We start from the raw sequence: 25,551 nt of genomic DNA, 5'->3' as shown, positions 1-25,551 counted from the left end.
GTAATACACTACTTTTTTTATGACTGCTGTGGAACAAGTCATTAAGGTCACACAAAAACCTGAACAAGCTGTATCAAGTTTGTATTAACTGATGCTATTACTACTAGAAAAAACCACCACCTGAAGCTTTCCCTTACACTATCACTATAACTATAGTTCTATAAACATGAAACAGTTAAAAAAATTTCAATTTCAAAATGTCACTGTTAGGGTAGACCAAAGAGTCCTTTTATTTACTTTAATTTTTTTTTTATTGCCAGTGTTTCTTATATCAGGAGCTCTCTAGATATGCCCATCCTGACTTACCCCAGGGATTTTTGGATTTATGATCACATTTAAACTCTGCTCATTTAAATTCAACTTCTTTGCTTTTTCTTCTGCCTTCTGTTGCTTTTTCCTCTGCCACCTTTGATTCCTTTGTTACTTCAGTTTCTTGCAAATTCTTACCTTTCATTCCTTCGAAGTAAGAAAAAGAGAAAGGAAAACATGTTCTGCAGATATTAATTAGTGGTAGGGGAAACAGTCTCATGAAATCCAGTACATTTACCTCTACCACAAGAGAACATACCTCAGAAAATGGTGCGTATACAACAAAACAGAAAGCACTGATCTTGCAAGCAATAACATTTTGAGCAAGTTGCCGTGGTTCCAGCTGCTGTGATCTGGGAAGGTCACACAGTAGCAATGCTGCATCAAACAGGAGGAAGATGCCTTACACATTACACAGTGTAATTTGTACACCAGCGACTTGGCAGACACTGAACATCAGACAATCACCATTATATGACAATGTTTTCCAATAAATATCACCACTTATTGCAATTTCTGCTCAGAGATTCCTGTGTTCCCTGCATTTGTAACATGGTCAAACATGCTGAATTGACCATAGATGACATCCCAACAGTTCCTAAGTTACAGATTATCATTGACACAAGAAATCTGTCCAGTAGAACCCTCTTAGAGCAGTCATAGAATCACAGAATGGTTTGGGTTGGAAGGGACCTTTAAAGATCATCTAGTCCAACCCCCTGCCATGGGCAGGGACATCTTTCACTAGATGAGGTTGCTCAAAGCCTCCGTCCAACCTGACTTGGAACACTTCCAAAGATGGGCATCCACAACTTCTCTGGGCAACCTGTTCCAGGGTCTCACCCATACTTCTTTACGTTTCTAAAACTATTACGTTTCCTTTGCCGCAAGTCAGCAGAGTATCCAGGGAGGACTTCTGACACCCCATAAATCAAATGGGTTGATCTTCTCCTGCTTTTGCAGACTGGTTTTAAATCCATTTTTTATGCCTCTCATTTACTTGAGCGTTCATCCAGAAATTAAAGGAAGTGTGAGAAGCAGTTTCTATTTGATGTATAACATGTCTAAGCTATGAGGCTGTAGAAGTGTCCTCCGGTTTCAGCTCATTTCTTTTGTCCCTTTCTGACAAATACGTGACGGTCACCAAAAAAACCCCAAACAATGACAACAACAAAAAACCTCAAGACAAATCTCTAATCAGTGTTGGCCAAACACTTTACATTTTTGTGGTGACCTTTTTAACAACGTTCATGCTAATGATGGACACAGAAGGAAGTAAATGAAGTAGAAAATCATTACATAAATATGTGTAGCTTCATAAAATGAGCAATGACACAGCTAACAGTGAGTTAGAAACCAAACTAAATAAAACATTCAGCAACAACCTCAGTAGAAAGCTGACTTCTCTATATTAAACCCACCTCGGCTTCCTCTCTACTGCCTTAAAACAAAGATTCTAGACACTAGCTATATAACAAACTACTTTTATTTCTGCCCATCAGACAGAAAGAAATTGAGTTAGTCATATGAGTGCAAGCCTGCCTTCGCAAAATTCACCCATAGGATTGCACAATCAACCGCAACGCCCAAATACCATTACAGCTTACATGAGATTCAAAAGGCATTTTTCCAGCAAGCAGATCTCCTCAGTGTAAGTTTAACACATGCGATTCTCTTCCCCCCTGCAAAATATAAATTCTCAAATTATTACCAGTCTTAAAATAGGACCAAATTGGAGAGTTACCTGGGTATCAATTTTGAGTCCTCCTCTAGCAGACAGCCTCACAGAAAGGTTTAATATAACTATTACTGCCTTTGACCAAATGGGTTGCTTCCTGGAAATGAACCAATTAGAAGTTCTGTATGTTCAGGTTCTTGCAAACAGATTTACCATACCATACATACATACTTACCATACTTTACTATCGTTGCTGAATATTCTCACTGTTGGATAGAAACAGGAAAACTATGTCTACATGATTATGTAAACTGGAAGAAAAGTTTCTCATGGGTACTTTAAGTTTTTCAAGCACTCTATCTTCCATTTCTAGTTAGAAAGGTACAGAATAGAAAGTGAAAACAAATCCTTCTTGAACAATTTCTGAGACCAAATTAAAACTTATCTCACTACGGTCAGAGAACTTGTGTAGTTCAAATACAGTAAAACTCAGAAGCTTGAAGGGGGACAGGACAGGACCAAGGAATTATGAAGCATCCTGCTTTTTACATGATCAAGCCCTTCATTGTTTGACCAAATCTATATAACCAAATTTTTACTTTCCTCTTGAATATCCAGAATAAGAAAAATCTTAAAAGAAAACAGGCTGATGCTGTCATAGGTCTATCACCATCTTCTTTGTACATATATTTTATTAGCGTCTAATCTAAGACTCCTCAAGATACCACAGTTTATCATGCTACTGCATGCCAGCTGCTCAGCAATAACTGATTGCATATTTGGTATAGATATGAAATACAGTGTGCAGTCTTACATTTCCTCCTCTGAAGTTTATACCACCCATGCTCCATCTTCCATTTACTGCAGATTACTGCTATAGCTGCACAAACATCTTAAAAACACAAAAAAATCTCACTGCTACCAGAAGGGGCAGTCCTACACATCTCTACTATACAGTTGCTTATACCCATCCTGGCAACTTATTTTTTTATTTGCCACTTTGATAAACTCCCCAGCCTGCTTTGCAATTGCCTAAATGCTTCTGTTAACAAAAGGGAAAATGAGGCATCGGATAAATCCAAGCCTCTGAAGTTAATGGAGGAGAAGATTGCCACGTGCAACAATAGCTATGGCATAGAGTGAGTCAAGATTAATATTCAGTTAAGATCATGAGTATACTCTTAAACAATCATCTGATTGTCCTCACTTACCAGGCTTTGCTTCACCTTACTAACTGGCCCTGGAGCACATAAACTGCATACCTTTCAGATGAAAGTAAAGCAGAACATGTGCTTCAGAATCACACCTAATGTGCACCACCTGCTAATGCCATAGGACCAGACTGGAGCGAGTTCAAAATAAGCTCCCTTCAACATACCCTGCATGGCTCTCAGGTGCTTAGCACCTACTGCTGGCCTCTACAAATCCCCTTCTGTAGGGAGTACTATTTACCAGTGTAGAAGTAGCCTTACAGCATCTGGGAAACTAAGTCCTGAGAGTGCTTGCTTACTTGGCCATGGCCACTCAATGCCAAACCGTAGTAACTCGAGCATGCATCTGAGCTCTCACTCACTCTTGCACACTTGTACCAAAGCAGGTTCCTCAAGTGACACTTTTGAACATAGCCACTTTCACTGAATTCATAGCTGGTACAGACTGCAATGCCATATGGTCCTGTAGTATTTAATGCACTTATAGGTACCTGGGTTGGCTAATTAGGACTACAATAAAATGAAACCATTATTAAATTAAATGCTTATTATGATATTAAAATGCAGTGAACAAGACTTTAACAATATACTAAGAATGGAAATATCCAGAAAGAAAACAACATATTCAAGAGTAATTTTCAAAAAGTGACAGCTGCTTAAACCTCTTGTGAAACTTTTCATCAATCTGATCTTCCCATAAGAAACATAAACCTATAAAAAGAGAGGAATTTGGAATTTAAGTTTGGAAAGACTCCTCTAAAGACTCCTGCTGTTTTAATAAAGACTCAGATTCTTAACTATCATTAATCCAGTACTGGATTGTTTCAGGCAAGCCTTTTCCTGCCCCTCCCCCCCCCCCCCCCCCGCCTCTTTTCAGTGTACTAAGCAAAACAGACTGTTTTGGGGAGAGTATGTACATTTTGGCAATTCAAATTTTACAATGCTCATCTCTGACATAATTGTGGTGAGATAAATAGAATAGTATAATTGACTTTTATAATATTTTAAATATAGTTAATATTCAACACTTGATTTCTGATAAAAAGGACTAGCTTTTCACAGAAGTCCCAAAAACATTAAATCCAATGAATAAGTTGTCACAGCTTCAAAGGATAGTTCTGTCTTTTTATGATGTTATTTAAGGCATATTTTAAAGAAGAGGTTGTGTACAAAATGAGTAATAATGATTACTATACGTCATCCACAATGAACAGTATGGACTTAACAGCATGTGGGAGTACAAAATTTATGGTATACACTATCTACTTGCAAGCTAAAATACAGGAATATGGATTGCCATTTTAATGAATTCTATAAGCTTCAGTGTTGAAATACAGGCTGCAAGTTTGCCAATGAAACAGAGCTGTTTTTAAACTCTCGTAGAAAACTAACTGACAATAGCTTGGCAAGAGTGCGACGAGAAAATTAAAATGAAACTGTCCTAAATATACCCTGTAAGCAGAAAATACTTCTGTTTCCAAACTGATAAACATAGGATCTGCCTTAAACTTGCACAGAAAATATCTTTTCTCCAATTCAATCATTACAGACTGTTTCATGCATTCAAGGCCAAATTAGATTTGGCTTCCTCTAAAATGGTTAATCTCGAACAGAGGACAGAATTGATAAGGGAGAGAAATAAATTTGGAAATTTTGATGATAACATTATGGTGTTACAAAACCAGAATGCAAGTATGAAAACCTTAAAAAGTTTTGATTAAAAACACTGGCAAAATTTCCTCTGATAGTGCACAGCAACAAGGCTTCATTGATTAAATAGAGCTATTCTGACACACACTAGTGGGGGAATTAGCCTTACATTTTTACAGGGAGGAAGTCTACAGCAACTGGAGATTCAGTGAAATGCTCTAGTAGCGGACATCTTGGCAGGGTGGAGGGAAAAAGACATATTGAGTTTTCTGCATTTTTACTGGATTTTCTAGATAATATTGAACATCCTTTCCAAGCAAGACTTTTTCTATTCTTTGATTCAATCTTTATTAAATTTTCTGGTAATGTAGTCCTACCTTTTAAAAATACTATTTAAAAGGTTCAGATAAATTTGAAATGTAAATTATCTTTAGATATTAGAAGTAAGATTAAGCTGCTAGAAATTACTTTCTGGACATAGCTAAAATCATTTAGACACTCATAAAGATGTTGTGTGGTCTATCCGGTTTACTTAAAGGCCTTTATTGGTTTACTGTGGGAGGGTGCCTCTTCAAAGGAGGGACATTCCACTGGCTGAGTGGAGAGGCTTGAAGTACGCAGAACCCAGCAACCGGGCACCATTCTGTGACCATCTGCACAGGCCAAGGGCACTCATCCTACCTGACCCTCAAGGCAGACAGGTGGACACTTGTCTGAGAGCAAAGGCTGCAGCTCCGGCTGGGGGCCGCACCACCTACCCCAGCGGTGGCCGATGCCTCCGCCCAGACGGAGCTGCTGAAGGGAGAGGCTGCAGCGCAGACCTCAGACTGCAGGAAGTGCCTAGAGCTTTCTCCTGGGGCAGGGACGGGCAGGGACAGGCAGCAGACCTGCCTGCAAAAGGTGTGCCCAGGTGGAGGACCTCCTGCAGCAGGTGGCTGCGCTGCAGGAGGCGGTGAGAAGGCTGCGTAGCATCAGGGAGGCTGAGAAGGACTTAGATAGCTGGTTCCAAGCGCAGTCTGCAGTGGGCCCACAGCCCAACAGCCAAAAACTCCCCCACCAGCACACACAGAAGGGAGGGGGCCGGTAATGCAGAAGAATGGAAGCTTGCAACGGCAAGGACCAGCAGGAGGAAGAGACTGCCCCCGAAGCCTGAGGTGCCCTTGCAGAACCGCTTCGCTGCTCTGCAGACTGAGGAGGAAAGACCCGTCACATCAGGAGAGACGCTGGAGCTGAGTAAGGCAGCCCGATCTGCTCCTCACATAACCAGTGCAACTAAGAAAAGGTGATGGGTGATAGTAGTAGGCGACTCTCTTCTGAGAGGTACGGAGGCACCCATCTGCCGACCTGACGCACTCTCTAGAGAGGTGTGCTGCTTACCGGGGGCTCGTATCAGGGATGCCACCGAGAGACTACTAAGCCTTGTACAGTCCACTGGCTGTTATCCGCTGCTGTTGTTTTACGTGAGCACCAGTGATACAGCCAGGAGCAGTCTGAGGAGTATCAAGAAGGATTACAGAGCCCTGGGAGGGGTGGTAAGGGACTCGGAGCACAGGTAGCTTTTTCATCAATCCTCCTAGTCAAAGGGAAGGAGTTTGAAAGGGCCAGTCGAATCTGGCAAATCAACAAATGGTTACGGGACTGGTGCCACAGCCAGGGGTTCAGCTGCTTAGACCATGGGACTCGCTTTGAGAAACCTGCTCTACTGGGGGCTGATGGGGTCCATCTGTCAGAGAAGGGGAAGAGCATCTTCGGTCATCGGCTTGCCAAGCTGGTGAAGAGGGCTTTAAACTAATGTTGCTGGGGGAGGGGAACCTCAATCCATCCCACTCCTACCAGTTTGATGCCAGTGCCAGCAATAGATGCCCAGAGCCTGGAGAGGGATCACAGGTGAGCAGCAGAGCACCTGAAGAGCAGCACAAAGGAATTCCTGCCACTCCAGCCAGTCAGTCAGCTTCATTGGGGGCCCAACTTCAACACCTCTATGCAGACGCACGTAGCATGGGGAATAAACAAGAGGAGTTAGAGACGTGCGCACGCCTGCAGGGCTATGATCTTATTGGCATCACGGAGAGGTGGTGGGATGGCTCCTATGACTGGAGTGTTGGAATGGAAGGGTACAGGCTCTTTAGGAAGGACAGGCAGGGCAGACAAGGAGGGAGTGTTGCCCTCTATGCTGGAGTGCATGGACCAGCTGGTGTGCATGGAGCTCTGCCTGGGGATGGAGGAGGAGCCGACTGAGAGCTTATGGGTCAGGATGAAAGGGAGGGCAGGGACAGGTGACATTATAGTGGGGGTCTGCTACAGGCCACCCGACCAGGAAGACCAAGCAGATGAGGCCTTCTATAGACAGATAGGAGCAACCTCACATTCACAAGCCCTAGTCCTCATGGGGGACTTCAATCACCCCAATATCTGTTGGAGGGACAACACAGCAGGGCATAAGCAATCCAGGAGGTTCCTGGAATGTGTTGATGATAACTGCCTTCTCCAAGTGACAGAGGAGCCAACAAGGAGAGGTGCTATGCTGGACCTTCTTCTCACCAACAAGGAAGGGCTGGTGGGGAATGTGAAGCTCAAGGGCAGCCTTGGCTGCAGTGACCATGAAATGGTGGAGCCCAAGATCCTTAGGGCAGCGAGGAGGGTGCACAGCAAGCTCGCTACCCTGGCCTTCAGGAGAGCAGACTTTGGCCTCTTCAAGGATCTGCTTGGTAGAGTACCATGGAGTAAAGCCCTGGAGGGAAGAGGGGCCCAAGAAAGCTGGTAAATATTCAAGGATCACCTCCTCCAAGCTCAGGAGTGATGCATCCCAACAAAGAGGAAGTCAAGCAAAAACACCAGGAGGCCTGCATGGATGAACAAGGAGCTCCTGGACAAACTCAAACACAAAAAGGAACCCTACAGAGGGTGGAAGCAAGGTGTCGTGGTTTAACCCCAGTCAGCAACTAAGCACCATGCAGCCGCTTCCCCCTCCCCTCCCCCTCCCAGTGGGGTGAGCAGGAAGAAAGGAAAAAAAAAAAGGTAAAACTCATGGGTTGAGATAAGAACAGTTTAATAACTAAAGTAAAATATAATACTAACAATAGTAATAATGAAATATAATAATAATAGTAATAAAAGGAATATAACAAAAAAAAGGAAGAGGGGGAAAGAAAAAAAACAGTGATGCACAATACAATTGCTCACCACCCACTGACCAATGCCCAGTTAGTTCCCGAGCCACGATCCGTGCCTCCCGGCCAACTCCCCCCTGTTTATCTACTGGGCATGACGTTCCATGGTATGGAATACCCCTTTGGCTAGTTCAGGTCAGCTGCCCCGGCTATGCTCCCTCCCAGCTTCTTGCACGCCTGCTTGCTGGCAGAGCATGGGAAACTGGAAAGTCCTTGGCTTAGGATAAGTGCTACTTAGCAACAACTAAAACCTCAGAGTGTTATCAACATCATTCTCACACTAAATCCAACAGGTAGCCTGGGAGGAATACAGAGAAGTTGTCCGAGTAGCCAGGGATTAGGTTAGGAAAGCTGAAGCCCTGGTAGAATTCCATCTGACCAGGGATGTCAAGGGCAACAAGAAAAGCTTCTATAAGTACCTCGGTGATAAAAGGAAGACTAGGGAAAATGTGGGCCCTCTCCAGAAGGAAACGGGAGACCTAGTTACCTGGGATATGGAGAAGGCTGAGGTACTCAACAACTTTTTTGCCTCAGTCTTCACTGGCAAGTGCTCCAGCCGCACCACCCAAGTCACAGAAGGCAAAGGCAGGGACTGGTAGAATGAAGAACCGCCCACTGTAGGAGAAGATCACGTTCGAGACCATCTAAGGAACCTGAAGGTGCACAAGTCCATGGGACCTGATAAGAGTCCACAGGTCCTGAGGAAAATGGCAGATGAAGTGGCTAAGCCACTCTCCTTCATATCTGAGAAGTCGTGGCAGTCTGGGGAAGTTCCCACTGACTGGAAAAGGGGAAACATAACCCCCATTTTTAAAAAGGGAAAAAAGGAAGACCCGGGGAACTACAGGCCAGTCAGTCTCCCCTCTGTGCCTGGCAAGATCATGGAGCAGATCCTCCTGGAAACTATGCTGAGGCACATGGAAAATGAGGAGGTGATTGGTGACAGCCAACATGGCTTCACTAAGGGCAAATCATGCCTGACAAATTTGGTGGCCTTCTACGACGGGGTTACAGCTTTGGTGGATAAGGGAAGAGCAACGGACGTCATCTACCTGGACTTGTGCAAAGCATTTGACACTGTCCGCACGACATCCTTGTCTCTAAATTGGAGAGACATGGATTTGACAGATGGACCACTCGGTGGATAAGGAATTGTCTGGATGGTTGCACTCAAAGAGTTGTGGTCAACGGCTCGATGTCCAAGTGGAGACCAGTGACGAGTGGCATTCCTCATGGGTCAGTATTGGGACTGGTGCTGTTTAACATCTTTGTCGGCGATATAGACAGTGGGATTGAGTGCATCCTCAGCAAGTTTGCTGACGACACCAAGCTGTGTGGTGCCGTCAACACGCTGGAGGGAAGGGGTGCCATCCAGAGGGACCTTGACAGGCTTGAGAGGTGGGCCTGTGCGAATCTTGTGAAGTTCAACAAGGCCAAGTGCAAGGTCCTGCACATGGGTCGGGGCAATCCCAATCACAAATACAGGCTGGGCGGAGAATGGATTGAGAGCAGCCCTGAGGAGAAGGACTTTGGGGTGTCGGTTGACAGGAAGCTCAACATGACCCGGCAGTGTGCATTTGCAGCCCAGAAGGCCAACCATATCCTGGGCTGCATCAAAAGAAGCGTGGCCAGCAGGTCGAGGGAGGTGATTCTCCCCCTCTACTCCCCTTTCGTGAGACCCCACCTGGAGTATTGCGTTCAGCTCTTGGGGCCCCCAACATAAGAAGGACATGGACCTGTTGGATCGAGTCCAGAGGAGGGCCACGAAGATGATCAGAGGGCTGGAGCACCTCTCCCATGAAGACAGGCTGAGAGAGTTGGGGTTGTTCAGCCTGGAGAAGAGAAGGCTCCGGGGAGACCATCTAGCAGCCTTCTAGTACCCAAAGGGCGCCTACAAGAAAGCTGGAGAGGAACTTTTTACAAGGGCATGCAGTGATAGGCCAAGGGGTAATGGCTTTAAACTGAAAGAGGGCAGATTTAGATTAGATGTCAGGAAGTTGTTCTTCACTGTGAGGGTGGTGAGGCACTGGAACAGGTTGCGCAGAGAGGTTGTGGATGCCCCATTCCTGGAAGTGTTGCAGGCCAGGTTGGATGGGGTTTTGAGCCTTTGAGGTCTAGTGGAAGGTGTCCCTGCCCATGGCAGGGGGGTTGGAACTAGGTGATCTTTAAGGTCCCTTCCAACCTAAACCATTCTATATTTTATGATTCTAATCAACTTGCTTTGAAGTTAACGTGAATTGAGACTCATAGATCACATGGATTGTTTATTTCAGTTCCCCTGAACAAACAAAAGGCATTTGAGAAATAATGATGATTAAATAGTCATTTTTCAGAGGTTTTGTTTTTTTTTTTAAGTCAGCTCCAAAGTTGTAAACATGTTAGATCTGATTGAGCCAGCTTCTCTTTTAAATGCTCCTCTAAACTGAGCTTATAATGGGAAGAAGTTGTTCTATGTAGACACAGTGTGCTTGTACACTGTTAAATACATTGTCCACCTTCTTGGGATTTTTCATACATATGCTCAAGCGCACACTCCTGGCTAGCATTATATGCTTATCAGTCATAACTGAACTATGTGAATGCTATTGCAAACACTTCAAAAAAATCTTAGTAACAAAACCTTAGAGAAATCACTACATGATGAAATATTTTATACTGAATACTGCATATCTACCAGTTTCTCACTGTATTTTGTATTTTTAAAAGGAAGCTAATCAAAGTCAGAACATATCTGTGTTTTGCCATTTGTATGGTTTTGGTAATTTAAAAAAATCAATTTCTGTCAGTCATGCATATTATAGCTTAACAAAGAGCAAGTGCCCAAGTCTTTTCAATCACATAAATCTTAATAAATCAGAGGAACACCACACTTGTGGCTTCTGATAATAGTACTTCTTGTTTTCATGTAGTGCCCACTATCACATTAGCATTAAACTGCTTTGAAGCCTGTACTGTATTTAGGCTTTCATTTTTACAGAAGACACTAGCATTACTTAAGATAGGGCTTTTATTTTCAGTTCTCAAATGGCTCTAAATTGTCCTTGTTCAATTCATTCCAGGCATACTATATTTTTTCCTTTCAGCTATTTAAACTGTAAATGTTTCATGAATAAATGAAAATTATGAATAATAGAAAGGTGCACTATATGAAAATATGTTTAACATATATGTTATTCAATTTCTTAAAAGTTCAATTCGTAAATGCCATTCCATACTTTTCCTATTTTTTCAAAAGCTTCTAGAATTTTTCGTATTTTCTATTAGAAAATAAATAATCTTACTACTTCAATTGTACTTCTAATTTGATATTAAAAAACAAAACCCCACCACTTTTTATTGACTAGAGTAAACAAACTTGAATTATTTATTCTTCATGAGTTAACATTCCCCCTGTGCCATAGAGAACAACTACAAAATGTAATATTCGGGGGTTTTTTTATTTGGAGGAAAGTATAATGATAAATAGCGAGTGAAAATATCATTACTTCATTACATTTTGACAGGAAAATAGCTTGCTTTGTTTGAAAGACAGAACACATGCACGTCCCCAACACTGAGAAACCTGGAGAGTAAAGTACGTTAAGGCATGAACTGAACTGTATGTGTATTCTCACACAAGGATTTGAATGCATTAGAGAGCCTCAGTCAGGTTTGGGGGGGTGGTGTTTATCTTTTAGTCTGACATTATCTTTATTTTTTGTAAGAAGATTCTTTTACCTGGTTAATACAGTATGTCTAGAGTAGGGGATCTAGGATCAGGTATTAGCTCCTAGATCCAGCTGCACTATTCAGTTGCACCTTAACTTGGTGTAAGGGCAAAACTCAGGCATCCATGAAAACCTCTCTTCCTTCCCACCTCTGATGTTGGTTTCCATAGAAGGCAAACCCAAGAATGTGAGCTGGACAGAAGGCGTGGTACATTTCAGCAGAAAGACCAGACACAGCCATAAAAGTCACTTGGCTGATGAGAATGCATGTTTTCCTTGTGGTTTTAAGAGGTTTTGCTAAATAGAGAGAGTAAGATGGAGAACCTTATAAGAATGCAGTCTCCTCATTCCTTCCAAATTCTTTACCCCAAACTCATGCAAAATCAGGAAACTGCTAGAGCATGTTTCACAAGGGCAAAGAGAAGAACAAGAAACGTGTGCAGGACCTATGGACTTCAGAGGTAGAGGAAGAAAAGTTTTCTTATAAGATGAAGGAATTAAGAAATAAAGACATCTACTAAGAAATTCTAGTGGAAAAGGGGGAAGACATTTGCAGTTCTTTTTTTCAGCTATGAAAACCTGCAAGATTCAGCAACTCACTTGAAGTAATTTTACCAGTAGGTACAGAGGGAAAAATATGGAACTTGACAAAGGTATTGCATTTCAGCTTCATAGTCTTACATGAATTGTCTCTAGTTCTTAAATAGAAGCAACAGCAGTTATGAAAATCCCCATTCCCCTTTTCTAAAGAACATCCTTAAGTATATACATACACACTTTCACACAAACACATGCACATCACACTTACCACATGCAAAGGAAAGATTTAAAATGCCAACAGATCACCAATGAAGTTTTAACGATTTTTCACCCTTTTTTTTGCTTGTTTTTCTTTTTTGATTTCCCAATTTTAGTGTTGTATTTATCAATAATAACAATGAAATATTGCAGAATGAATCCGTACTTGATACAAACATAGATCTCAGCTGTAGAAATAAAATTATGGGGTAGTACATCAAGACAGCTGGATATGCTAGAGACAGCATTTCCAAGAAAAGACCACTACTCTTAATATCTGTTTTGAGGAACCCGCTACTGCATTGACCACTGGGAAGGTGGAACACAGGCTTGTAAAACCATCTCCTTTCTCATCTTAGCATCCTCTAAGAGCTTCGCTGGACAGGAAAGCTAAGCACTGCACTGCACATTGCAAACCACCACTGTGTCCAAATTCTGCACAGATGCTCAAAAAGACTACAAAAAGTTGAATAGGCTTTGAATTTTTTTTTTCCAGTTAAAAGCAAACATTACTATTTTACTATTACTACTACTACGATATCTTCATCATATTTTTTTTTTTTACTTAGCGAGATATGGGTCTTGGGTTTGTAGCATTAAGACACTCATATCTTGGGTATCATTCCTAGTTTTCTATGTCATTCTTGGACAAGCTGTTTAATTTAGGACATCTTATTATCTTTCTTCTTTTTCTAAAATATTACCATATTCTTCAAGTGAGTCATTCAACACCAAGATAACATAACAAGTTTCAATGAACTACCATGAATGCTGAAAAGAACAAAATCCTTCCATGCAGCATCCCACTCAAGGGAATTGTTATTGCTAGGACTATCATATTCTTTCTCTAGATTTAGTTTTGGGTCTATCTGCACAGCAAAGAACCGCTGTATGAAGACTTACCCTTTGCCTTTTTCACACTGTTACAGCACCCTGAACATTTGACTCTTTCTGCCCTCACCAGAATTACATTTTATTTGCTTAAAACAATGTGGGACCTATAATTAAGTGTATTCACAACAATTTTTGCTCTCATCTGATAGAAGACACACATGTGTCTTCTACATGTGCCTGAGCATTAACAATGTTTCAATTTTAATACAAATAAGAGAATACATCTAAAACCACGTTCAAGTCAATTTTATAAACAGGCAGCAGAAGCAAGTCATAATAAATACAGAAATAAATAAATGTATTTTTATCCTTTTAATGTTTTTTTCCCCACAAGTTGAAAGGTACTGCCCTGAAAGTTCTCACGCAGCTGATCAGTTACCATTTAGCTTTAGTGCAGACCTGCATATTTTCAGTATCCACATTACCCATCTGAGTCTTCACTTCAAAAAGACTGAGTACTCACAAATCCACCTGTGGTAAAGCATAACAGTAATTCCTAAGCATTTTGAAGAGAAACCCCAAGTATTTCAAGGAAGGTAAACAAACAGGCTCTTAAAACATGTGGACATTTCAGAAAATCTATCTGTGAACTGTCTGTCCCAAATTTTCAAAAAACCTCAACTCCTAAAAATAATGGGAACTGCTTAGCACTACACGCTTTTGAAAAATCTTGGCATCTTTTTTAATAACATGTCATTTACTTATATTTTTTAATTACACTGATACTATCTTTGTGATCAAAAAGGAAGGAAGAAGGAAGTTTGCTTTCCTTTTCTAATTGCAATATACATTACTGTGTACTTCAGGATTTGAATGCTCTGAATCAATGCTCAGATGGTATACTAGTAAAACACTGTTCTCTGATGAAAGTAGTAACTGAGTATCACTGAATGCTGATATTCCAAGTAGGCTATACTCAGGCAGTAACTGTATTTCCTATAGGTATGTTGTGAGTTCTCATTTATCATAAAAGTGATTTCACGATACTGCTAAACTATATTGTACTTACTGTTGTAAATTTGTTTTTAATAGTATGTAATATTTGGCAATAATGAAGAGTCATTAGTTGGCAATTGGTCATATAATAAAAATGACTGCTCATCACCCCTAAGCTTACAAGAAGCAATGAACCACAGCCACAAACTGTAGCTATTTATAAACACCTGTATAAAGTTTCAAGTCATTTACAGCTGTTAAGCATGTGATCTGAAAGCAAAAGAGTGCTTTCAAAACTCAGCTATACCTCTGCTTGAACTATCTCAATGTCAAACATGTAAGCCTTATTTATTTAATTGCACACAAAGACTCACAGAAACATTGGAAAAAAAAAGTAATGATGGGACTGCTTAAGACCAGTTTGCTTTAGCTGTCAGGCCTGTGATAGCATAAATTATACTCTGTGGCTTAATACAAAGCCTTGCTTTCTTACTATGCAGGGAACCAATAAATCAATCTTATTATATGAAATAGACCCCAGTTTAAAATTTAGATCTTGGTATTCATGACTCCTTTCTTATCTTCACAGCAGTTTCAAAATGACTAGATACTTAAAATACCATTCTGAACTTATTATTTTTGTTTGCATTTAATAAAACCTAGCTGTTTAATCACAGATCACATTGTCGTCTGATTCTAATTTATACAAAAGATCAGGGCAACTTTATTTTTTTAATGATAGCCAGAAATGACTGGACCTCCCAGAAGGATATAATTTTATCACAAGCTATTGCTGCTGTTTGCATTGTGGCACTTAAGCTTATTAGAGGAGTTACGTAGAGGAGCTAAAACATTCTTTATTACCTACAAGCAAATAAAGGAGTATATAAGCTAAACAAATGCTCAAAGACCAGCTTCAAGAGATATACAGACAAGAAAACAGTGACACAGGTTCTTGAGTCCCTGGACACAAATGTTCTTCTTCTCAGAAAGTGAGATTGCTGCTCTTTCTTTCACCTTTATTGTGGCATCAGTGATACAATTTTTCAAATGTAGGTGTGTCATGGTTTAGGCCCAGCCAGCAACCGTGCAGCCGCTTGCTCACTCCTTCCCCCCGACCCTGGTGGGATGAGGAGGACAATTGGAAGAAAAAGGTAAAAACTCATGGGTAGAGATAAGGACAGTTTAATAGGACAACACAAAGAGAGAAGAAATAATAACAACAATAATACTAATAAAAAAAAAAATATATATGAAGCAAGGGATGCATAGGCTAGTTCAGGTCAGCTGTCCTGGCTGTGCCCCCTCCTAGCTTCTTGTGAAAATTAACTCCATCCTAGCTGAACCCAGGATATTATCCACCTCTTATTCTGTACCATCTACGTCATGCCGAGATCCTACATTTTCCAATTAATCACCACCACTTCCCCTGTCTTTGAGATATATATATACACAGATATAATTCCCTTAGTCTATAGGCCATCCCTCTAATGTGTCCATTGAGTTTGTTTAATCCATGACTTTAGGGCTCCGTCTGTCACAACAGTCTTTCAGGGTACGAGAGATGGTGTGTGGTGTGGGATTGTTGCGTGCTGCATCTGGAGCTTACAGCTGGTGTGTTTGGCATGGCCCACAGTCTGCGGGTTGAAGATGTCGATCTTGAGGAAGTTGCTAGGCGCCAGTTGTTGAAGCTAGTTCAAGTTCCATCACCACTGCACTTCGCTCAGTTTCATCAAAGTCCATCCTTCAGTGATTTGGGTGATTCTTACTGTAATACCATTGATATGACATATAGTAATGGTAGTAGTGATGACATACAGTGGCAGGCTTATTTAGCACTTAACATCATACAATTTAATTCACTGGCTTTTCTCACCCAAAATCAAATCCCCTTCAGGTACACATTGGACTTCCCCATCCTTCCGCATCACCCACCAAGTGCACCCAGGTCCTTGAGCAAAAGAAATCCCACGAATGGGTTTGCCTTTACCCAAGGCAGGTCTAACCCAGACTGTCTTCCCTAGCATATTCTTCACATACGCTAGAGACTTTATCCCCTTCTACAGTAAGTAAAAGTTCTGATGGGGCAGGGCCAGCCTGATTGACAGATCCTCTAGTGTTGACTAACCAGGTGGCCTTTGCTAGATGTGTATCCCAATGTTTGAAAGTCCCACCACCCATTGCTCTCAATGTAGTCTTTAACAGTCCATCGTATCGCTCGATTTTTCCGGAGGCTGATGCATGACAGGGGATGTGATACACCCACTCAATGCCATGCTCTTTGGCCCAGGTGTCTATGAGGTTGTTCCGGAAATGAGTCCCGTTGTCTGACTCAATTCTTTCTGGGGTACCGTGTCACCTTAAGACTTGCTTTTCGAGGCCCAGGATAGTGTTCTGGGCAGTGGCATGGGGCACGGGAGATGTTTCCAGCCAGCCGGTGGTTGCTTCCACCATTGTAAGCACATGGCACTTGCCTCGGCGGGTTCGTGGGAATGTGATATAGTCCATCTGCCAGGCCTCTCCATATTTATATTTCAGCCATCATCCTCCATACCAAAGAGGCTTTAACCGCTTGGCTTGCTTGCTTGCAGCGCATGTTTCACATTCATGGATAACCTGTGCAATAGCATCCATGGTCAGGTCTACCCCTCGATCACAAGCCCATCTATATGTTGCATCTCTTCCCTGATGGCCTGAGGTGTCATGGGCCCACCAAGCCAAAAATAATTCACCCTTATGTTGCCAGTCCAGATCGACCTGAGCTACTTCAGTCCTAGCAGCCTTGTCTACCTGTTGATTGTTTTGATGTTCTTCAGTGGCCCGACTCTTAGGTACGTGGGCATCTACGTGATGTACTTTCATAACCAGGTTCTCTAGCTGGGTGGCAATATCTTGCCACAATGCGGCAGCCCAGGTGGGTTTGCCTCTGCACTGCCGGTTACTCCGCTTCCATTGCTGCAACCACCCCCACAGAGCATTTGCCACCATCCATGAGTCAGTAGAGAGTATTGGCCATTTTTCTCCTTCAGCAATGTCTAAAGCCAGCTGGATGGCTTTCACCTCTGCAAACTGACTCGATTCACCCTCTCCTTCAGCAGTTTCTGCAACTTGTGTAGGACTCCATACAGCAGTCTTCCACCTCCAATGCTTTCCCACAATACAACAGGACCCATCAGTGAAGAGAGCATATTGCTTCTCATTTTCTGGCAGTTGTTTATTATACAGTGGGGCCTCGTCAGCACACATCACCTCCTCCTCTGGCAATATTCCAAAATCTTTGCCTTCTGGCCAGTCCATGATAACTTCCAAAATTCCTGGGTGACTGGGGTTTCCTACTCGACTTCGTTGTGTGATCAGTGCAACCCACTTACTCCATGTAGCATCAGCTGCATGATGTGTAGAGGAGGCCCTCCCTTTGAACATCCAGCCCAGCACTGGCAGTCAGGGTACTAATAGGAGCTGTGTTTCAGTACCAACCACTTCTGAAGCAGCTCAAACTCCTTCATATGCTGCCAATATCTTTTTCAGTTGGAGTATAGCGGGCCTCAGATCCTCGATATTCCCGACTCCAAAACCCTAGAGGTCGACCTCGGGTCTCCCCTGGTGCTTTCTGACAGAGGCTCCAGGTAGGGCCTTTTTCCCGGCTGCGGTGTAGAGCACATTTTTAACATCTGGTCCTGCCCGGACTGGCCCAAGGGCTACTGCATGAACTATCTCCCGTTTAATCTGTTCAAAGGCTTGTTGTTGCTCAGGGCCCCATTTAAAATCATTCTTCTTCTAGGTCACTTGATAGAGAGGTATTACAATCAGACTTAATTTGGAATATGCATTCTCCAAAAACCTACAACACCTAAGAAAGCTTGCGTTTCCTGTTTACTAGTCAGTGGAGACATAGCTGCTATTTTGTTGATCACATCCATTGGGATCTGATAATGCCCATCTTGCCATTTTATTCCTAAAAACTGGATCTCCTGTGCAGGTCTCTTCACCTTCTTTCTTTCTTCTTTTTATGGCAAAACTAGCTTTCAGAAGGATTTGGATTATTTTCTCCCCTTTCTCAAAAACTTCTTCTGCTGTGTTGCCCCATACGATGATGTCAATGTATTGCAGGTGTTGTGGACCTTCACCCTGTTCCAGTGTATTCTGGATCAGTCCATGGCAAATGGTGGGGCTGTGTTTCCATCCCTGGGGCAGTTGATTCCAGGTGTACTGGACGCCCCTCCAAGTGAAAGCAAACTGTGGCCGACACTCTGCTGCCAAAGGGATTGAGAAAAATGCATTAGCAATATCAATTGTGGCGTACCACTTGGCTGCCTTTGACTCCAGTTCATATTGAAGTTCTAGCATATCCAGTACGGCAACACTCAGCAGCAGTGTGACTTCATTCAGGCCACGATAGTCTACTGTTAGTCTCCATTCTCCATTAGACTTTCGCACTGGGAAACATGGGACTGTTAAAGGGTGAGGGAGTTTTGCTGATCACCCCTTGGGTCTCCAGTTGACAAGTCAGCATATGGATGGGAATCAGTCTCAGCTGGTGCGATATTGCCACCAGTGCACTGTTGTGGTAGAGATTGGCACCTGTTGTTCTCCAACCCTCAGCAACCCCACAACCAAAGAGTCCTCAGAGAGACCAGGCAAGGTGGACAGTTGCTCAATTTCCTCTGTCTCCCAGGCAGCTATACCAAAGGCCCACCGGTACTCTTTTGGGTCCTTAAAATATCCTGTCCTGAGGAAGTCTATGCCAAGGATGCACGGGGCCTCTGGGCCAGACACAAGGGGGTGTTCTTGCCACTCATTCCCAGTTAGGCTTACTTCAGCTTTCACTACAGTTAGCTGTTGGGATCCCCCGTCACTCCAGAAATACAAATGGTTTCTACCCCTTTATAGCTTGATGGCATTAGGGTACACTGTGCACTGGTGTCCAGTAGACCCTTATACTCCTGTGGGTCTGACATGCCAGGCCATCGGATCCATGCAGTCCAGTAAACCCGGTTGTCCCTTTCCTCCATGTGGCTGGAGGCAGGGCCCCTCTAATCCTGGTCAGCGTATTGACTACTCACTTTTTGTAAACATGAATCAGAAGTCCCTTCAAGAGGATCAGAAGTGAGATCAGCCCTTCGACTCTGCCTGGGGAACTGCCCACTGGAAACTGGAGCAGCACTTTTCCAGGAAGAATCCCCTTTTGTGATTGTTTTTCCTTGCAACTCACATACCTCTGCCTCTAGGACCGAGGTAGGTTTTCCATCCCACTTCCTCATGTCCTCTCCGTGGTCACGCAGGTAAAACTACAGGGTACCCCGTGGTGTGTACCTTCTATATCTTCTGTCTTGATCAGAGGAATGCTTACTCCTAATAGCTGAGATACAGGCCTGTACAGGTGGGGGGCAGAACTTATCCTCAAATTGCTGGAAATCTCAGGACAGTTGCTCAGCTAGCATGTCTGGCAGTTTCTCCACAGCCGAGACGCAGGCCCGTAGGGAGGAAGAGAGACTTCTTTGTATTGCCGGAGTTGGCCAACCACTTCATCCACCGTTTGTCCCTCGCCTTCTTTCCTGAAGACTATTGCCAATGAGTTGGCATATAACAGTGGTGCACTTTGTAGAAACTTCCACCACATGGGCTGTGTGCATTGGACTTCGTCTGGATCTGTGGGCAACTACTCATTATCCAGATCATTATAAATTACCTCCAGCACCGCTAATTCCCTCAGGTACTGGATACCTCTTTCCATGGTGGTCCACTTGCCTGGGTGACATGTAACATCTTCCTTGAAGGGGTACCTTTCCTTCGCACCTGACAGAAGTCATCTCCAGAGGCTGAGGGCCTGTGTCTTTTTTCCAGTCACCTTGTCAATGTCACCTTCCCTAGACAGGGATCCCAATTGCTTGGCCTCCCTACCCTCTAATTCCAAACTATTGGCCCTGTTATCCCAGCATTGGAACAGCCAGGTAACAATGTGCTCCCCTGGATGGTGGCTGAAATCCTTCCGCATATCTTGTGGCTCACTCAGGGATAGGGATCAGGTGATTATCTCTGGTTCTGCCTCTTCCTCCTGTTCTCATGATGACCCTGGTTGACCTTCATCCCTCACTAAGCCAACTGATTTTTTTGTGTATTTCTTCTTCTGTGTAGGGGCAACTGATACTGGCACAGGTTGGTTCTCTGGTTCAGCTGCAGTGCCTGTCGCTGGGGTTGGAGTAGCCACAGTGCCTGTCGGTCTGTTTTCCCTCCCTTCCCCCTGAGGGTGCTGCATAATACCGAGCAGTGTTTGGTAGATACTGGCCAGGACCCAGCACAGTGCAATAAGTTGTGCCTCTTTGGAATAACCACAGCATTTTCCTTTCAAATATTCTGTCACTTCATTAGGGTCCTACAGTTGTTTGGGAGTGAAGTTCCAAACCATTGGAGGCAAGAAGTTCTCTACATACCTGCTCATATTCTCCCACATGCCTTGCCACCCATGACTATCCACCCTTGGGGCAGATCTCTGGGTGGTATTCTTAAAAAAAATTTTTGTGTAATCCTAAACAAGACCTGAGACACATTCAGGAGACATAGCAATAAGATCATGCTGGCTTGAACATCCCAAGGATATTCAAAATTCTCAAAAGCTGTTGTAATTAGCCTGAAGGAGAAAGGGGAGGTGAAAGAGCGGGAGAAAGTACCCTCCCATCTTCCCCACAGATTGGGTGCAATTACTAATAAATTCCGAGAGAGGGCGCCTGAGGTATGGGCATGACAACAATGCCACATACAAATACCAGCTTAACCTCATGACCGGTGATGTAATCATAAGTCAACATTACCCAATACAGCAAAATGATAGACCTGATCCCTCTCCGAGAGGTGATAAACATCACTGCAGGCAATAGATAGTGCATATAAGAATTTACATAACACCACCATGCGAACAAATAAACCAACACTGTGACCAGCAACTATTTAACTAATATAAGAAATGCATATAGCAAATTTGCTTTAACACGCTGTGGTCAGATCTGTCATTATCTCAACCCTTTGGGCCCCACGTTGGGTGCCAAAAAGGACTGTCATGGTTCAGGCCCTGCTGGCAACTAAGGACCATGTGGCTGCTCGCTCACTCCTTCCCCTCCAACCCTGGTGGGATGAGGAGGAGAATCGGAAGAAAAAGGTAAAAACTCATGGGTAGAGATAAGGACAGTTTAATAGGACAACACAAGGAGAGAATAAATAATAACAACAATAATATTAATAGAAATATATGAAGCAAAGGATGCACAATGCAATGGCTTACCACCTGGAACCCAATACCCAGCTCATTCCTGAGCCCACATCCCTCCTCTCCCCTCCCCCAGCCAGCTCCCTCAGTATATATACTGAGCATGACATCATATGGTATCGAATATCCCCTTGGCTAGTTTGGGTCAGCTGTCCTGGCTGTGTCCCCTCCCAGCTTCCTGCCAAAAGTAGCTCTATCCTAGCCAAACCCAGGACAAGGTGGTCAATTGCTTGTATGCAAATTTCAGTAATCACTGCTTGCAACAGAAGGGAGACCAGAGAGGATCAGCATAAGGAAAACATCTTGTTAGGATCAACTTTTGAATCTGAATCAACTACCCAACACTTATGAAGACAATGATAGCTTTGTATTAGTTATAAGGTTCTTGAATATCAAAGCTTAATGGATCCCATTTTTCTTTTTCCTCATGCAATATCTTTTAAAAATATAAAATTCTAGTTTCTAGCCAACAGACTCGCCTGAAAATGTTGCATCTGGATTACACATCAGAATAACTTCTTTATCCATGGTGAAGATTTCTATTTCTACATTTTAAGGAGACAGATTTCTGCTTTAAAATATCTGAATATTATATTTTTGTTTTTCACTGCAGAAACATCAAAATGTTTCATCAATAATAAAAAATAGGAACTCCCTTTCAGAATAATAAGTCTGTAAACAGATGACAGCATCTTTTGCAGTACTGGCTTCTTTGATACTCAAATTACTAATACATTATTAGTAGTAATATTAATTATTCATATTATGATGTTATTGCTGAATCTGCTTCAAAACTCCACCACTAGACCCCTTAGATTTTGCATCAAATCATGGCCTGAGACCTATTTTGTCCATTTTAGGGACAAAGGAGAGGAAGTGAAGGAGTTTAAAAATTTTTAAGGCTACTAAAAATTCAGGTTATCCCTAATTCTTGAGAAAAACAAAAATCAAGTATTATTTGTGTCTATTCACTGGCTAGATTCCCTTGCAGAACATTTGTCATGTAAACACTGTCCCAGAAACAGTTGGAGGCACAGAAATGTACATCCTCTAAATAAAGAGCACACAATGGAAGATCTCAGTGATGATATTTACATTCATGAGTGTGGAGAGGAGTGACAACTCAAACATGGCATAGCCATTAACAAGTTATCCTGTCAGTGCCTCCTGTCTCAAGTGAAGACAGATGTCAAGGATCACACATTATGGATGTTTTATCTCTACTAGGTACAGCATGTTTAATGGAATTTGCATAAAGTAGTTCATCTAGGCTAGGGTTTCCTACAAAGTACTGACAAGTAAGAAGTCTTTCTCTCCCACCAAGCATCCCAAACAGTTTTCAGATTTGAGCTAGACTAGGCCTTGGGCAATCCACACAAAGCAACTTCAGTACCTCACAGCTTGTGTTCCATCAGGAGATAACAGACCTCTTTTCACTGTGGAAACAAAGGTTTGGTGCTGTGGTAAAACTGCAAGAGAGGGGTTTATGCATGGAGGTCCCAGGTGGCTGAGGCTTGCACAGAGCAATACATAAAAAATGACAGAGACGAATGATGACAGAGTAGAGGGCCAGCATATTCACTGCTGGCTGAACCTACAGTTACTTGTTTCCCTGCCAATGCATGGAACTGGCTGCAAGCAGCTCGGAAACTGGCCATCCCTTTTTAGTGCTCTTATGTATTCACTCAGCAATTACTCTAGCAATTTCACATGCATACTCAGGATTTGACTGCCTTTATTCACCAAAAGCCAAACTTTAAACTGGATGTCCCCAGGTCATGCACAATTGTATACTGTCATTTAAATAAAGCGATCACTAAGCAAACATCTGTGATTATCAGAATACAACTGACCATTCACATCTAGAAATGTTTGCCTAATAAGGGGACAGTACATGCATATTTTGAAATGCTATTAAACATGTGGTTTTGCTCATGCACGCTACTTTTTTCTTTAAAGAAGCTTGCAATACTGCAAGTGGAGTCTAGATAGAAAATCGTATCTATCAAAGGCTAGATACTAGTAAAATAACTATATCCATTTTACAACCAGCCTTGGGTAGAAAGCAAAGCAGTCCTGAGTTTTGATATTTTATCTACAACTAACTTATTACACAATAGCTGGGAAAGTCACTTTGCCTTTCTTCTCCAGTGCTTTCATCTGTACAACGGATTAGTAGGTAGAGATGGCTTGCAACGCTAATGTCATTAGAATGCTGCATTTGATAATTAGTATCTAATATGGTTACTTTGATGTTACAAAATGATACAAAATATTAGGTACTCTGAAAAAAACCTGTCTCGACATCTGAAGTAGTCATTTAAAACGATGAACCAGAACAGTAAACCAAAGCATTGAGTCACCTTCGCAGAGTCAGGCCTTCAGACCTCTCTTTCTCGATTCCTCATTCATAAAACGAAGATAAAATATCGTCCCAACTAATAGAAGAGTCACAAAGATAAAGCTGAGCTCCCTGCTGCAAGCAAGTCAAACCTCTGGCATCTGGCTGCACATCTTTCATTTCCCCTTTATTGAGTGCCCAGCTTTGTAGTCACAGGTTTGATTTAAGTGTTGCTGAGCCTTGCAAATCCATGTGAAGGAAACGGGAACAGTAAATACACAGTATTTCTGTGAATAAGGAAACATGACTGGGAAGAAGGAACACAGGGACAAGGAGTCAGGGGTTCCTGGTTCAGATTCAGGACTGCCTCTGCTTTACACATGACCTTTGTAAATAATTTTATTTTTTCAATTTTTTCCACCAGTAAATGGGATGACAGTAAATGGCAGTCCAATACTACCAAGGGAGTAACAAAATATACACTAACAGTTTTGAGGCACACAGATAATGCGACAGACACCAATGAAAATATAAATAAGGAAATGAATATATCTGTGCAAAGTCTAGCAGGGTTTTGCTGTACAGTATAAAATAAGGCTGGATTCCATACTGAATGCTGAGAGACTGAAAAAGGATGATCAATTTTTAACTAATAACACAGCATGTGATTAGCCAATTAAGACTATCCCAGAGTGGGTATACATGTAGGACAGAATTAACATAGCTCATACAACTTCTAGTCTTTCATTTTTGGTGCCAGACTTCCCACTCTTCAGAAAAGTTACATTGTGTACCGCAAGACAATAATAGGCACATTGAATACCACTTGCAATTGAGGACTATTTTCAAGGAAAAGTTATCTAAAATTGTCTTGAGGTACTAAGAACAGCTGCCTCAGTAAAAACTCTGGCATAATTTGTCACAAAAACATGCAAACAGGTAACACGAGTTGAAATATCAAAAGGAAAAAGAGAATTTTTTTTGGACTAGCCATGCTAACAGGGTATGCACCCAATAAGCACCCAGCTTTATCAAGAAAAAGCAGAGAATACCTCATGTAGGTTTCTCCACTCTCCAACACAATGCTTGGACAACAACCTGTGGAAGCAAAGGCACTTCCCGGGGAGCAGTGCACCCCATTTCTCCACAGGAATCTCACCATACACCACTGCCCCCACGCTTCACCAACAGCCCCCCGAGTCCCCGCAGGCAGCCCTGGAGAAAACCGCCGCAGCCGTTCCGGCAGCAAAGCCCTCCTTCACGCCGAGCCCTCAAAAAAACCTCCTCACCCTCGAGGCTTACCCATGCACGGCTTTAGCTCGGCGGCCAGGCCAGGCCCTCCGCTTGTCCCCCGGCCGCAAGACAGCGGCCACGGCAGGGCAGCCTCCTGCCTTCGCGCCAACGGCTGATTTCAACGGACGGGCGCGTGCCCACCCTCACACCCCCGCCCACCCTCGCGGGCGCGGCCCCCGCAGCCCGCCCGCGCCCCCCCGACGCCGCGCCGCCCCTCACACCGACCTGCCGGGCGCATGGCGCCGCCGCCGCTCGCTCGCTCTCCCCCGGGCCAGACGGCGCTGTCCCGGCCGCTGAGGTCGC

At 43.0% G+C, this 25,551-nt stretch overlaps 1 protein-coding gene across 1 annotated transcript in view; it reads right to left on the bottom strand.

Annotated features, from left to right (window-relative positions):
* BANK1 (B cell scaffold protein with ankyrin repeats 1) overlaps window positions 1–25,288 on the bottom strand; it is a 165,875-nt gene extending 140,587 nt beyond the window's left edge. Inside the window, exon 1 of the mRNA XM_050896054.1 lies at window positions 25,258–25,288. Within this exon, the coding sequence (XP_050752011.1) occupies window positions 25,258–25,261 (4 nt within the window). The 5' untranslated portion in view covers window positions 25,262–25,288. The remainder of the gene's footprint in view (window positions 1–25,257) is intronic.
* Between the last annotated feature and the right edge of the window lie 263 nt (window positions 25,289–25,551).

The sequence above is a fragment of the Gymnogyps californianus genome, chromosome 4 (genome assembly GCF_018139145.2).
Source record: "Gymnogyps californianus isolate 813 chromosome 4, ASM1813914v2, whole genome shotgun sequence".
Lineage (NCBI taxonomy): Eukaryota > Metazoa > Chordata > Aves > Accipitriformes > Cathartidae > Gymnogyps > Gymnogyps californianus.
The sequence above is the reverse complement of the archived record's forward strand: the minus strand, read 5'-3'. Positions and strand labels throughout refer to the sequence as shown.